At 36.9% G+C, this 15778-nt stretch overlaps 1 protein-coding gene across 1 annotated transcript in view; it reads right to left on the bottom strand.

Moving 5' to 3' along the window:
• Window positions 1–15778, bottom strand: part of RALYL (RALY RNA binding protein like) — a 353055-nt gene that overhangs the window by 106872 nt on the left and 230405 nt on the right. The window contains exon 2 of the mRNA XM_047073867.1: window positions 9769–9844. Coding sequence (XP_046929823.1) covers window positions 9769–9844 — 76 coding nt within the window. The remainder of the gene's footprint in view (window positions 1–9768; window positions 9845–15778) is intronic.

Genomic DNA, 15778 nt, shown 5'->3' with positions numbered 1-15778 from the left:
AAGCTGTTTGGCTTCTCATTACTTCAGTCCTATCCATCTAGATTGTGAATATTCATTTCATCTTTTCTCGTCTCCCCATTTTGTATGTACTCAGACTTTCTTCTACATCGTGACACTTCTCTTCTCACTATTTTTTTCTTATTTACAAGATAAGCAGTCCGTATGGTCACAAAGCATCCTTGCATGTGTGATGGGAATGCTATGGTAGAAGCCCTTGCACAGAGGAGCAGTCAGTGAGGGGGTACAGAGCACTAACTTCTCAGGAATGGACATAATATAAAGAAATTTCCATCAATCTTGACACAAGCAAGTCCATAAATATCACTCTCAATTGTACTTTAAGAAAAATGGGACAGGGGCACTTCACTGGCTTAGCTGATTGTCTGACTCTTACTTTTGGCTCAGGTCATGATCTCACTGTTCATGGGTTAGAGCCCAGCATCAGGCTTTGTGCTGACAGTACAGAGCCTGCTTGGGATTCTCTGTCTGTCTGTCTGCCTCTCTCTCTGTCTCTCTCTGCTTCTCCCCCTCTGTCTCTCTCAAAACAAATAATAAACTTAAAAAAAAAAAAGAAAAATGGGACAAAACCCTAGAAATTTAAAACTCCCTCTTGAAAATTAGGGAAAATATTTCCCTTTCCTTCTTTTTCTTTGAGCATTTACTTTAGAAAATTTGTCACTGCTTTGGGGAGAGGGGAAAGTGGGTGATGGGCATTGAGGAAGGCACTTGTTGGGATGAGCACTGGGTGTTGTATGTAATCCAACTTGACAATAAATTATATTAAAAAAAAGAGTGGAAAAAAAAGAAAATTTATCATTGCAAAGGGGTTCTTCCTTCTTTGAAATGTATGTAAATTCCTTTGAAAACTAGGTAGGTCTGTATGACCTAAGCGTATCTTTTTTTGAGGACATGGGAGCCATCTCTTTGAAAGGTAAGCATCAAAAAGTATAGAACCTCTATCTTCCAGTTTCTGGGAGGGTAGGAATCTAACTCTGGTGTTCATGGTTGCAAAACTACCTGTCATAAAGATATGAGAAGTTTAATTTTTGTCTGGATAAAGCCAACTGCCAATTAGTTAACACAGATGGTCACCCCAATTACAGATGACTTTATGATGAACTACGCATGACAAATGATGCTTTCAAGTCCTCTTACTTGAGGATTAGCTATTATCTATCTTGGGAACATGCATAGAATGGGTTATGTCTGCTTTGCTATATTAAAGGGTGAGATTTCTTTCTGTTTTTGTGAACTCTTAGCAGATTATCTGTGATGTGCATCACATTCTGGGTGTTCATTTAATAAGAAAAGTGTTTCCCTTCTTTACAACTATGTGGAAAGGATTTCTGGGTTGGGAAAAGATTTTTTTTTAAATTACATTAACAACAGTGTAACAGGAGGGTACCATGCCCACACTAAAGATGTTTTACTTTTTGATTTGTTTAAAAGTAGGACTTCAGACACATTTCAATTTCTTTTATGATCCTTCCATGTAGTCTTGAGGAAAAGGAAATATATCCTGGAATTTTGAACTTAATATGTAGATTGAGAAGGCAGATGAGACATGAGCCCTTGGTGGGCAAACAAAGCAAATAAATAACCCTTTGAAATGAAAAACAACCAATTTCAATTATCTTAAGTTGGAAGCTCAGGGACCCAAATTCTCTACCAAGGGCCATCCTCAAATAAAAGGTCACTAGATCTAAAGATAATGACCAAAAAATAAAATGATGAAAACATATGAAATCAGCACTGACAGTGAAGACATTCCATCTTGTGAACAAGAAAAACACTGTCTTTTGGAAGATAAAATCCAGAGAGCACCTTCCTCCCAGGCAGAAAGCACTTCTGCATTGACCCAACAATGAGAGGTGACCACCATCCTCCTACGCTTCGTGGGGACCAGTGGCGCTTCTGCTGGTGCTCTAACTTTAATACCCCATTATGCAAAGCAAGAAGAGCACAAACATAGTAAGACACAAAGAGCATATAGCATAAAAGGCCATAACTCTTGCGTCCTGGTAAGGAGGCTTGAGTTCAACAGAAAATCCTGTCTTCACAAATGAAAGAAAGCAACTATTTCAGGACCGGTTGTAGCTTCTAAAGTACAGTAAAATTGCAGCTAGAAGAAAAGAGTTGCATTTCTTCATTTGTACCTGCTAGCTGTGAGGAAGAGGTGAAATTTCAGCCCCTTCTATCCCATGCTAGGTTTCCCATTCCTTTTCCATTTCTCCCCATCCTAGAGGAGTATTAAGTAACAGATCAAGAGGCACCTGAGTGAAAAGTTGTAAACAACCAAGCATTGTCTTTTTCTTCTGGTCCTTGAGGCTGCGTAAGTAAACTAACTAAGTAGTCAGCCTCTCTTGCTTTCTGTCTCCTCCTCACATGCAGCTAATACGGGTAATGTGAATCCAGGCTGCTCTGTAAATCTAGCCATCTTGGAACATCACTGTTTTTGACTTTCATGCAATTTGTCAAAGGATGGTAAACTGCCTTGGGAGAAGCAGAAAAAAAGTCTGTGTTGTTATTGACAGACTTCATGAGGAAAGCACCATTAATTGAAAAATATTTCATGTGCATGAGTGTGTATGTGTGTGTTTATTGTATAACTAGTTCTGAGGGTAGTATCTACCAAGCTGTTTAGATACTTTCATATGTGATAAGTTTTTCTGAGAAGGGAGAGTTATGGAAAAAGTTTCTTATCACAAATTGGAGTACTTGCTTTTAATAGATGGTTACATAAATTATCATGCATCCCTTTTCTCTTTGACTGCCAGGAATCCCATAACTAAGTTCGATGCTCACTTGTAATACCTTATTATTGCATAAGTTTTCCAAGTATAATTTGCTTGATCCTATCTGCCACACGCCTCCCCAATTCCCACCTAATTCTTGATTCTTATTATTAACCTGTTTTTAAAATTGGTTGCATGATTTTGCTTCCTTTGATTTTATCATAAGTTATCTGAAATCAAACAAATAGAATCATAGTCTTTCAAAAAGCCTTAGTTATGGATTCTCTAAGGAATTATATCATCTAGTCTCCCTTTACAGTTACTGTGTTCTTCCCATGTGCAAGAAGGTATTTATTCATGGATATTTATGCATTAAAAAATAACAAAAGACTGCAAACAGGCCATTCCTTCACCTAGCAGAAAACAGCCTGTAGCAGAACTATTTTAATGGGCATTATGCCCGTATTTCTATAAATGTTTTAAATTAAAAGGTTTATAACTTACATTTGTTTAATATTGAAATATGAGGGACATACTATAAATTAGCATAATCTTTTTCTCCCCCCAAAAGTGTCTTTTTAGGCGGTTATAGAAAATGTTAACCTATTTAGCTGACTATATGGATTTTAGCAACATCATCATAGCTCAAGGCTCCTTTAAAATAACTTCTTAAAATAATTGATCATAGACCTTTCTCTTTGAATAATCATAATAATGAGAATCACTAAAATTTGTAGAGCATCTATAACAGTTCCAGTCCTTAAATATGTCATCTTTCAGGAAACTTTTATTCCTCCTTCAAGCAGATAAAGAAGCAAATGAAGAAGAGACAGAGTTCACGTCACTGAAATTGCTGAGCCAGTTTTAGGAGGCAGTCCTGTCTGACACCATTTCCACCAAACATACTCACGTAAAACATCTGCACAGTTTTAAGTCATCCACAAAGTGAGTACTGGGGACCTTTTCTGGTTCAACAGCATTTCATGTTCGCTTGAGAAGTGTGAATTGAAGAGAACTCACCTTCAATTACCCAGATATATATATATATATATACTCAGCTTTGAGTTTTAGAAGTGGACTTTTTTTTTTCTCTTGTGCATATTTGCGACCACACTTTTCCTTGCCAGTAATTTGATTGCCCAAGACTGAATCAGGAGCTAAAAGAGACTGCGATTGCTACATAGACCCAGCGACAACTTAATTTCAAGTTGAAGCTTGTAGGCATGTAAGTGCTGGGGCTTGTGTCCATTTTAAAAGGGCAAAGGCATCAGCACAGGGGGTGAGAGGAACAGTTCCCTGTCCTCCTCACATTCCATTTAAAAATCACAGAGTCTATTCCTAGATGGCTTTCCGCGTGGGCCCACCGGAGTAGGTAGGTGAAATGGAAGCCTTTACCAGTGCAAAGGGAGACGGTGATACTGAAAGTATTAAGCTTCTGAAAATGTATGTGTATTATCCTTGATGTTATAAAAGGAGACAGAAAATAAATAAAATAACCAATAGCTAACTGGTAAACATTCCTCAGCAAACAGAGCAAGTCAGTGAAGTGGAGATATCCAGGATGCTTTTCCTCCATATTGACTTTTTGCTATTTTGCATTAGGTGAAATTAGCCTCTATTGCTTTCATTTCATATGATTTCATTTCAAGGTCCTAGGGAACATTTTGGGTCACCTGAAGGTCCCTCTTCTCTATGTTGTGCCAGAGTGGCCATGAGGATGGTAACAGAACTCACGTAGGTCAAGTGGTAAACAAATCACCAGAGAGATTTTGCTGCAGAGTCACCTTACTTGGCCCAGACTCTGAAAGTGTTTTGGTCATTGAAAGTCCTATAATACAACCTGCATTCATGTTATCGCCACTAATTGTGGTGATCTTAAAATGGTAATACTATAGGTCATCCTAGGACAATCGTAAGGGAGCCTTAAAGTTACTTGCAGTGGCAATCTGGATGTCCATGGTCGTCTCTGTGAGGTAGGAAGGCTGCTAAGAAAGGCATCTGTATAATAACCATAAAGCCATATTTGGGAATGATACCTAGTAATATCCATGCAATGAGTAGGATGACACTGTGTTTTATGTGTCTCAATGCCTTGTGCTCCCTGTGACTGGGAGGGCTGTCTCTAGGTGAATGAAAACCTGTTCTTGGTCAGCTATGATAAGTAGTATCTTTGTTCTCTGGTTGTCAGTTTTACTCACATCAGAGAGGAAAGGTCTGTCTCCTTTACAAGCAGAAACAAAACCATCATACAATTATTCTCATTTAGCTATTATTTAGCATTCTTTGGGACTTGGCATGCTGGGAAACTCACTTCCTGGGGGAGGATTTTATTGTAGAGCACCATAGATACTGTGTAATGTACATAGCACATTCGAAGCAGCAATTTATTAAAAGTCACAATATTTTCCCTAGAGAATGGATTTGCTATTCACCATTAGGACTAGGTCCAGTATTTATGGAATGTTCACACATGATTAATTACGTTTCATTTACAAATAGCCTCTAATGGGAGACATTTTTATTACAAGTGTTATTTTAATGAATTGCCTATCTTTATGAATTCCTGTAGAAGACTGAAATAATTTCTTTTCCTTCCTTTCCCCAACCTTACCCCTGAGCCTGCTGGGGCTTCTCATGTCTTTCTTATGTCTTCTATCAGACTCATGTGATCATCCCCTCACTTGTCTAAGCTGGAAATCTTGGCCATATTTGTGACTCACTCATCCTTCCATCCCATTGCCAATTGCTCACCATATTCAAATGGCTCCTTGTTGCCTGTAGAATAAAAGCTGAATCTCCTTAATCTGATAAGCAGGCATATTAAGATCCTGACAGCTTGAGCCCCATAGCATTCCAGTTATCCGTTCTTTGCCTTCACCAAGTAGACTATACTAGTTCTCACCATGAGATGCTCTTCTTTAATCATGTGTCTATTCCCTGGTCACATTTTCTTTTGCCAGCATGCTCTCTTTCTCTTTGCCTATGAGTGAATGCCTCATTGCTCAGAAGTCAGATCAAAACGTCACTCAGATTTCTTCCTCCCCTCCCCTTAGGCAGGATCAGTTACTCTCTCATTTGTTTTCTTATAGAACTGTATGTATACTTCATTTATGTTCCTTATTTGTGTGTACATTTAACTCATGAATACCACAGTAAATATTTTAAGGCTTTAGTATGTTTTTAAAATTTTTTTGTGGCTTCCACGTATACTGTGTTAATTCAGCACATGATAAATGCTTGGTGAAGGCTGTCTGGCTAAACTGAAAATCCTGTTAAAAGAAGTAACAAGGTTAGGGGCTCCTGGGTGGTTCAGTCGGTTAAGCATCCGACTTCAGCTCAGGTCATGATCTCGCAGTTCTTGAGTTCGAGTCCCACATTGGGCTCTGTGCTGACAGCTCAGAGCCTGGAGCTTGCTTCGGATTCTGTGTCTCCTTCTCTCTCTGCCCCTCCCCAACTTGTGTTCTGTTTCTCTATGTCTCTCAATAAATAAATGTAAAAAAAATATAAAAAAGAAATAACAAGGTTATCCCTCAGTGTGTATTCCATGTAAATACTACTTTGCGGTTCATGACAGAGATGAAATGGATGCAGGTGAAGGAGAAAGTCTGATAGCAAATCATATACATCCCCAACAGGGTAAAGAGATCTGGAGACATAACAGTTTAGGGCATGACGGTAAATCAGAGGTTACCGAGAACCCGAAAAATAATTTATTTTTATTTAATTTTGCTTTCTCCTTGCCTTGTGGCCTTGGCATTTGCTATGTCATTTGCCTTGACAAGTAGTGACCACAGTGCCTAAACTATAGTAGACGCACAATAAATATGTCTTGTATGAATGAATGAACAAATAAACGAAGAATTGAAATTATTCCAGCTTTCTCATTTCATGGATAAGAGACCCAAATTTACAAAGAACAGGAAAGCAGAAACAACCTCTTTTCAAGCTGCCACCATATGCCCTGCACTAAGATTAGGTGCTTTTGCCTCAACTATTCATTTTATCCTGTCAAGAAAATTCTACAACTATTATGTGAGATAAAGAACCTGAAGCTCAAAATTTGTGCCCCATGATCACAGAGATCGGTTGTAACTCTGGTTTTTATACTGTGTAGTGTAGTCTTTCCTTTGCTACCTGCTGTCATGGTAATCATGGACAGTGTAAGTGATTATTAGTTTTGCTGGGTAGGAATCTCTGCTTTTTATAATCTCTATGCTTAGATAGGCACAGGTGAGTAAATATGCGGAGCAGTGATCTAGCGGCAAGATCACTAGAATTGAAGGCTGAAAACCAGTGTTCAGTTCCTAATCTTGTTATCTTAGTTCGGGCGAGTCCTTTATTGTTTTGGAAACTTAGTTTTTTCATTTATAATACAAGGCTCATAATACAAACCTTGTGGACTTTTGTGGTGAACAGATAAATAGTGACTCTGAAAATACAGTGTGTCTACATAAAAAGGAGTTATTACTATTATTAAGCTTATGTAAGAATGAGAAAGTGTGTATAAAAGGGTGTTCTTAGACGTGCATTCCACTCTCTTTTGTTCCCTTTGTTACCTCTTTGTAATTTCAGTACAACCCAGCCTTCATTTGAGTAAACAGATGAAAACAGGATAAATAAGCATTTCTCCACCGATGTAATTTGTATACAATATATCAGATTAAATGAACTTCTGCTTTTGATTCTTTTGAATTCACAATTCAACGTAATTTAGTAATAGAGAAATAATAGTTAAAAAGACATCTGTTTCTTGTCACAAGCTTCTATTCTCATAAGAAAATCAAAACAGTCCAAGAACAGGGAAAATCAGAAAATCAACATCACTGCACAGTGGTAACTCTTTGATGAGAAAAAATTTAAAAAGCCACTGACAGTTTGTTTTGTTAATTATTGAAAATATGGCTTTTGAAATGTTCTACATTAGAGGCAGTTCTATACATACTTTAAAAATGAATCTGATCACAAAAGAACTTGCATTTTTTCAGTTTTTTGTAAAGGTATCCTCTACCTTAAACAAGGTACAGAAAGTATCACTTCACTTTGGCTGGTGACTTCATTTCGGACCTTTAATACCAATATTGTCTTATGATCATTTATCAAATTTGTTAAGGCCTGTACTTTTCCATTTTTAGATAAATTTTTAAATTAAAATGAAGTAAACTCACATAGCTAAAATAATATGAGCAATTAAGACATATTTTCAATATCTATTTTATGATTTCTAATGGTCATGCATTAGAGAGCCCTGGGGCATTAGCATGGATAGGACCTTGGCACTCATTTAATTCTGATCTTTTTTATTTCACAGCTTGGGAAATGAGGCTGTGAGTGGCTGAAAGAAGGAGATACGCTAGTTCTCAGAGAACAAAGATGAAAAAAACCAGCTCCAAGCTATCTTTTGAGTACTCTTCTTACTGTACTATATTAGAATATAATCAATTTTGACAAGTAGAACTCAGTTCTCCTTTATCCAAATAATATCAGGTTAAAAAAGGGGGCCTTGCTCAACACTTACATTACAATGGGAGACGAGCAAATAAATTGGATGACAGGAGATCTCAATAGCTTGGTACAATTGGCCAAGTCTAACAAAAGGGGATTTAACAGAGAGATGCAAAATTGGCACTTAACAGTACAAAAACCAATGGCAAAAGTTCATGAAGTGGGACATATGGCTTAGCAACAGAACATTTTTTTTTTCAAAAGTTGCTATTAAAAAAAATTTTTTTTAATGTTTTTATTTATGTATGTATTTACTTAAAATTTTTTAATGTTTATTTATTTTTGAGAGAGAGACACAAACACAGAGGGTGAGTGGGGGAGAGCAGAGAGAGAGGGAGACATAGAATCTGAAGCAGGTTCCAGGCTCTGAGTTGTCAGCACTGAGTCTGACGCTGGGCTCAAACCCATAGACTGCGAGATTATGATCTGAGTTGAAGTCAGACACATAACCGACTGAGCCACGTAGATTCCCCTGTTTTTACTTATTTTTGACAGAAAGAGAGACAGAGAGTGAGCTGGGGAGGGGGAGAGAGAGAGGGAGACACAGGCCTCAGGCTCTGAGCTGTCAGCACAGAGCCTGATGCAGGGCTCAAACTTGTGAACCCTGAGATCATGACCCAGGCCAAAGTCAGAAGTTCAACCAACTGAGCCACCCAGGCACCCCCCAAAAGTGGCTATTTTTAAAGAACTAAAAGTTCTGTGAGCTTACTCTTGTCCTCTTATCCAAATGAACTGAATTTTACTTAACATGATAGACGTTTATACAGAACAATAGAGAGGCTAAATACAGTTTAATTTTATCTATCGAGCATTGAGATTATAAATGTGGACACTGATAAACTGGGGCAACGAGAGGGGAAAGACCGGAATGTTAAATTGACTCAGATCCAAGTATATTAGGAAAGGTTAAAGGTATTAGGTAGGTCTCTTTGGAGAAGGGAAGGGCTACATTTGTTGTTTTAGAGAAATAGGGGTGAAATGAGCATATACTTTGTGACAAAAGAGACTAAATGATCAGGCGGAAAGAACTCAAGGTATGGCATCAGACAGCATGAGTCTGAATATTGGTGCCATCATTCTTACAAGTGGTGGGACTTAGGGAAATTCCCCAAGAAAATGTGTATCAGGGTCTTGATCCGTAAGATAAGAGCAGCAGTATCTACAATGCAGGATGGTTATGAAAATTAAATTAAATCAAATACCATGAAAAATACCTACAGTACATGGCATGCAGTAGTCACAAGGTATTGTCCTTTCCAGCACGTTGGCAGGTAAAGTCATGAAAGATTTTTATTAGATTTTGTTTGAGGAATATCTTGTAGAGGGGTTGTTTTAGTGGAGATGGGAAGGTTAGGTGTACAGATCCCTGCCAATCCTGGGTAACATATCTATATGTTGATTGTCAGCATTTTGTTGTACTTTATGCCAGGAAGGGTTGTTCTTTAAAACATTTGATTCCTTATAAGGTTATGTTGCTTTTTAAAGTTGCAAGATGTTTCCACTACTATATATCATAACATTGCTTACTTACCTATAAAGTGCAGAAAGGGGCCTCTTGTTTCCAGGTTTTGGTCTGTATGGTTTGGGTTCTCCTGCCATGTTGATATCTAAAAGCAAAAAAATAATATAGCACTGATTAGGAAAAATTAATCCACTTGAGAAAAATAAATGATGAGATTTTTTTTCCTTTCGCCATTTGCCTATACAAATGTTATATGCTATTCATTTATTCAACAAATATTTGCTGAGCATCTACTTTAGGCCAGGCACTGTTTGAGATATGTCATGTACCAAACAGGTTAGATTTATGCCTTTGTAAAACTAACCTTCTACTGGGGGGAGAAATAGATGGCAAACAACAACAACAACAGCAATGAAAACAAACAGAAAAATTCATAACATATTGAAAGCAATAAGTACTATGGAAAAAGACAATGTTGAATGAGGTAGAGAAATCAGGAATGCTTAGTAAAATGAATAAAGAATGAGATATCCTTATTTTTTTGAATGTTTATCTATTCTGAGAGAGAGAAAGAGAGAGAGAGAGAAGAGAGAATCCCAAGCAGGTTTCATGCTGTCAGCATGGACCCCGACGTGGGGCTCGACCCCATGAACTGAGAGATCACAGCCTGAGCTGAAATCAAGCGTTGGACGCTTAATGGACTGAGCCACCCAGGTACCCCCCAGATATCCTTCTCAATTGGGTTTTTTGCCAGAAATGTCTCAGTTTGCATACACATTTGCATGGATCAGAGCTTTGTTCTTAAGAGGAATTAATTTAAATGATAATATCTTTCACCTATGAAGAAAAGGCGTGTAGAAGAGTGGAACTCTAGAGGATACCAGGCTTACTGAAGGAACAATACAACACACACACTCATAAACTAGAATGTGCAGTTATAGAGTTCCTGGGTAGTCAGAAGAAGAGACTACAACTTTTGCCCTTGTGAACTAAAATCATGATAAAATCTCTGGGATAAGGCAATAAGATGCTTAAGTACCTGACAGAAGAGTATTTGCATACAACTGCCCAACCTCTGTCTTAAAGAAATGTGTGAAACAGTTAAGGGATTGGAAAGTTGGGTGACAAAGGTTTGGAAAATCACATAAAAACCAAGATTTAATAAAGTTAAAATTTCTAAATCATGATAAGAAGGAAAATCTATATCAAATATATCAAAATAATGTTTGTTTTTTTGACATTATTTTGATAGAAAAGAAGGAGAATACTTCTCTTTCTTGTACAGTGGACTAAATACACTGGATTAGGGAGGAATGAGTGACCCAGCAGTGAAAACAACCAAAATTTCTAGATAAAATACAGCTGACCCTTCAACAACACTGGTGTGAACTACACAGACCCATTTATATGCAGATTTTTTTCAATAAATATAGTACAGTACTGTAAATGTATTTTCTCTTCCTTATGATTTTCTTAACATTCTCTTTTCTCTAGCTTACTCCTATTGTAAGAATACAGTAACAAGAATACATGAAACATACAATATATGTATTTATTGTTCATGTTATTGGTAAGGTTTCCAGTCAACAGTAGGCTATTAGTAGTTGAGTTCTGGGGGGAGTCAAACATTATGTGTACATTTTTGACTGCACAGGGGCTCAGTACCCCTACTCCCATGTTGTTCAAGAGTCAACTGTATAATATATCTCTTTTTTAAAAAATACAACATTGAGGGGTGCCTGGTTGGCTCAGTCGGTTAAGCATCTGACTTCGGCTCAGGTCATGATCTCACCATTCGTGAGTTCGAACACCACCTCAGGCTCTGTGCTGACAGCTCGGAAACTGGAGCCTGCTTCAGATTCTGTGTCTCCCTTTCTCTCTGCCCCTCCCCTGCTCATGCTTTGTCTCTGTCTCTCAAAAACGAATAAATGTTAAAAAAAAACTTTTTTAAAAAGTACAACACTGAGCTAGTAAAAAAGTAAGGAGTTCATAGAAGCCTATGTCTGAGTCAAAGCAGGAAAGGAACTCAGATGGAATTGGAAGACTGGCTCTGGCTTAGTCCTTGAAGACACTTACTGAAACCAGAACTTGAGCTTTAGCTTTTATGTCCTTGTGAATTAGAGGGGACAGGGGACAGTGCCCACATTAAAGGGTATGAACCATATAATTACTGAATTCAATACCCATATGGGTTAAAATCTTTAACTAAGAAGAAAAGGAAACTTCATCCTTCTTCTTAATAGGGAATATCTACAAAAAATTCTCTAGTAAATGTCATAGTTAATAGTGAAATATTGGCTACATTTTCTTTAACATCAAGGTATTTGAGTACTTAATTAGCTAATTTTTATATTATGTCTACACCCAACATGGGGCTCAAACTTATGACTCTGAGATCTAGAGTCACATGCTCTTCCAACTGGGTCAGCCAGGTGCCCCTCATGTCAAGAAATTTAGAAGGGTATTCACTAGTACCAATTCTGTATCACATTGTACTGGATTTCATAGTGCATGAAGTAAGACAGGAAAACAGTACCAGAAATGGGAAGGAAGAAATTAAACTGTCATAACTGTTGATAATAACTGGGTCCACATAAAAACTCCAAAATATCCATGGACTACTACAATTAATAAAAGAGTTTAATAAACTTCTTGGGTTCAATGCCAATATACACAATTCAAATTCATATCTCTACACAGCAATACATGTTTTAAAAATATAATTCTAAAAGATGTCATTTACATAGTATAAAAGTAAAGTACCTAGGGATAAATGCATTATAAAATTTTAAAGTTGTTTATAAGGAAAATTATATAACTATATTGGAAGATTTTATGGTTACCTCATATAAATAGAGAAATTAGAAAACTTGATATTTAACAAACATTTCAATTCTCCTGAAGTTGATTTATTGATTCCATATAATGTCAATAATATCACCAAACATTCTTTTTATATCTGTGTGGAGTTGGTAAGTTAATTCTGAGATTTACATGACAGAGTAAAAGGTCAAAATAACCACTTGGAAAAAAACCCAAAGGTGGCAAACTTGACTTATGCAGACTTATTTTAAGCTACAGTAATTAAGACTATAATATTTGTACAAAGATAGAAAATGAAACATTGCAACAGAGTAGAAAACTCCCAAACTGAAACACGCATATATGAATGTCTGAATTATGACAGAAATAACATAGCTGATCCGGGATTAAAGATAGGCTTCTGAGGCTGTAACAACTGATTACATTACTGCGAGGATAAATATGAACTTGAATCTCTACCTTACACTGTACGGAAAAATAATTAATTACGATCAGATTAAAACCCTAAATGTGACAGGCAAAAATATATAACTTTTTTTATTAAAATTTTTTTCAAGTTTTATTTTTCGTATTTGAGAGAGAGAGCGCGCGCATCGGCAGGGGAGGGGCAGAGAGATGGAGACAGAATCTGAAGCAGGTTCCAGGCTCTGAGCTGTTAGCACAGAGCCCAATGTGGGGCTCGAATTCATGAGCAGTGAGATCATGACCTGAGCTGAAGTTGGAAGCCTAACTGACTGAGCCACCCAGGCGCCCTCCCCCCTCCAAAATATATAACTTTTAAGAAGAAATACAGTAAAATATCCTTATAAGATCAGAGTATGAAAGGATAATCCTAAACCAGACATAAAAAGCACTAGCCTTAAAATACAAGATTGATAAACTCTACTACATTACAGTAAAATAAAAAGAATTTCTGCTCAGCAAAAGGCACAAAAAGACAATGCAAAGAAAGGCCACAAACTAGATGAAGAAATCCTTGACAAAGTATTTGTTTCTGGAATATATAAAGACTCATTTATATGAGTCAAACCACCAAATAGAAAATTCGGCAAAGCTCTGGATGAATGAGCATTTCCGTTGTACTCAACTTTTAAATACAAGATTTAATTGTGTCTTCAGGCCAACATGGCTTATTTGGAAGCCAAGGCTCAGATACTCATGACTCAAGAGCTGTTGGCCTTGAAGGGACCATGCAAATAAGGCAAATGACACCGTAACAGTAAAATCTGTGGTCAATGATGGATAGACATCCTGAGGTTTTCTTCTCTAATTGTCACACATTGTGTAAGTTTCCTATAGGTAGGACTAGAGGAAAAATGACCAAGATTCAATTTTCTGCCATTCTTATAAAGATAGGGGCTTTGGAGTAAAATACTGAGGTACAGAAAATAAAGTGTTATTTCTTAAATTCCCAAATTTAGAAAGAGTCATACCAAATACTAATATTTAGAAATTCCATATTGTCTTCAAGAAGGGATATGGGTTTAATCATTCTCAACAATTTTTTTTGAGATCATCCAAAATATCCTAGTTAAATTCCTACTTGTTTTACAGAAGTATCTATAAAGGTACCTCTATATCAAGAAGGTGGATTCTATTATCTGAGTATTAGAATTATATTCTTGTAGAGAGAGTCAGAAAAATTAGGTAAGCACCATTAAAAGGAGGTCTCTTGAAGTGTTTATGTTTGGGTACAATATACATCATACTGTGTGGAAGAACTCCCCCAAACCGTTTCCAGGCATAGGGATGAAGCAGAAGGGAGTGAAAGCCTTACCCACGGTTAGGAGATGACTGGAGACAGGAGACCTCCACAAGGAGGGAAGATGGGTATCTGCATTTTGTCCTATGACATTATAAGCCTACGTAAGGACCAACTAAGAACAGACCCCATATTTATTTTGAAGTTTCAATATTTCAAGTTAGCATGAAAAAAATAGGTGGAAAAAATAAAAACACTCTAAAATTATTCTTCTAGAATTAAACCTCAGAATCAAACAAACTGAAAAATATCCTGTTGGGCTAATAACTATATCTTTTCACAGTAAACTACTTAAAACATATTAAATGTTCTAAAAAATTCAATCAGTTTTCCTTGCTTCTTTATATTGAAGCTAAATAAGTGATGTCAACATACCATGACAGAAAAAACTATAAAGTTAGAGAACTGGAAAAAGTCAATGAGATGAACCTATTCTGGTTTGAGGTAAATGAGATGAGGCAAATGGAGACAGGTAGTGTTCCAAAGTGTCATTCTCAGAAATGATATTCAAAACATGTAAATGCATTTCTTTGACCTATTTTTGTTAGTGTGCGACAAAAGATGATGGTAACAGCATTCTATTAGTTCATGCTTTATGACTCTTGGGAAGATACCTCTACTTCAACACCCAAACACTGCGATCCCCATTTTATGTTATTACATTGCTCCAATGGCACAGACTACTGAGTGCCTCCCTTTGACTTTGGACTTTTATCCTGCATGGTGTTATTTATCCAACAGGTGTTCAGTGGGTCTGTCTACTAGTTGATTAAATTCATACAGACCAGAAGGTATATCCTTGCACAGGTTGTAGTGTGTCTAGCCAAACACACTGTCAGCACATTTCCTAAAGTGATATTTATTTGAACTATGTTTGGAAGATGTTAACAGGTATATTGCCAAACAAATAAATCATGGTAACAAGTTTTGTAAAAATGCTATACTTTATCTCTCTCTTGGATATTTGTAATGCATATGAAAGGATAAGATTCTGGAAAAAAAAGAAACATTCAGTTATGTTTAACTCAAATGTGTGTGTGTGTGTGTGTGTGTGTGTGTGTGTGTGTACAAACACAGAATCTATTTTGGATGACACACGTGTAAACATTCAGCAAAACGGTGTCCTCCCAGAACACAGGTTTATGAAATACACTGAAATATTTAGAAAACATTTTACATTTATTTTTTTGCCACGTTTCAATTTGGACTATCCTCAGGTGAAAATTTATTTTAATCTTTTCAACTGCGTATTATTTACACTACTACAATAAATAGGCACTTGCTACTTACCTCTACCACTAGTGATCCCTGTTGGCATCTGCCATTTCTAGAGGAATTTAACACTGATATTAAAGTGATGCCTAACTTATATTCCTGGGGCACCTGGGTGAGTGTCTCACTTTGGCTCAGTTCATGATCTCACAGTTCATGAGTTTGAGCCCCATGTTGGGCTCTGTGCTGACAGCTCAGAGCCTAGAGCCTGCTTTTGATTCT

This window comes from Lynx rufus, unplaced genomic scaffold (genome assembly GCF_022079265.1).
Source record: "Lynx rufus isolate CCGP_SWC_20201006 ecotype Redwood Valley unplaced genomic scaffold, mLynRuf1.p SCAF_12, whole genome shotgun sequence".
In the NCBI taxonomy this organism is placed as follows: Eukaryota; Metazoa; Chordata; class Mammalia; order Carnivora; family Felidae; genus Lynx; species Lynx rufus.
Note: the sequence above shows the minus strand (reverse complement) of the source record. Positions and strands in the feature narration are given on the sequence as shown.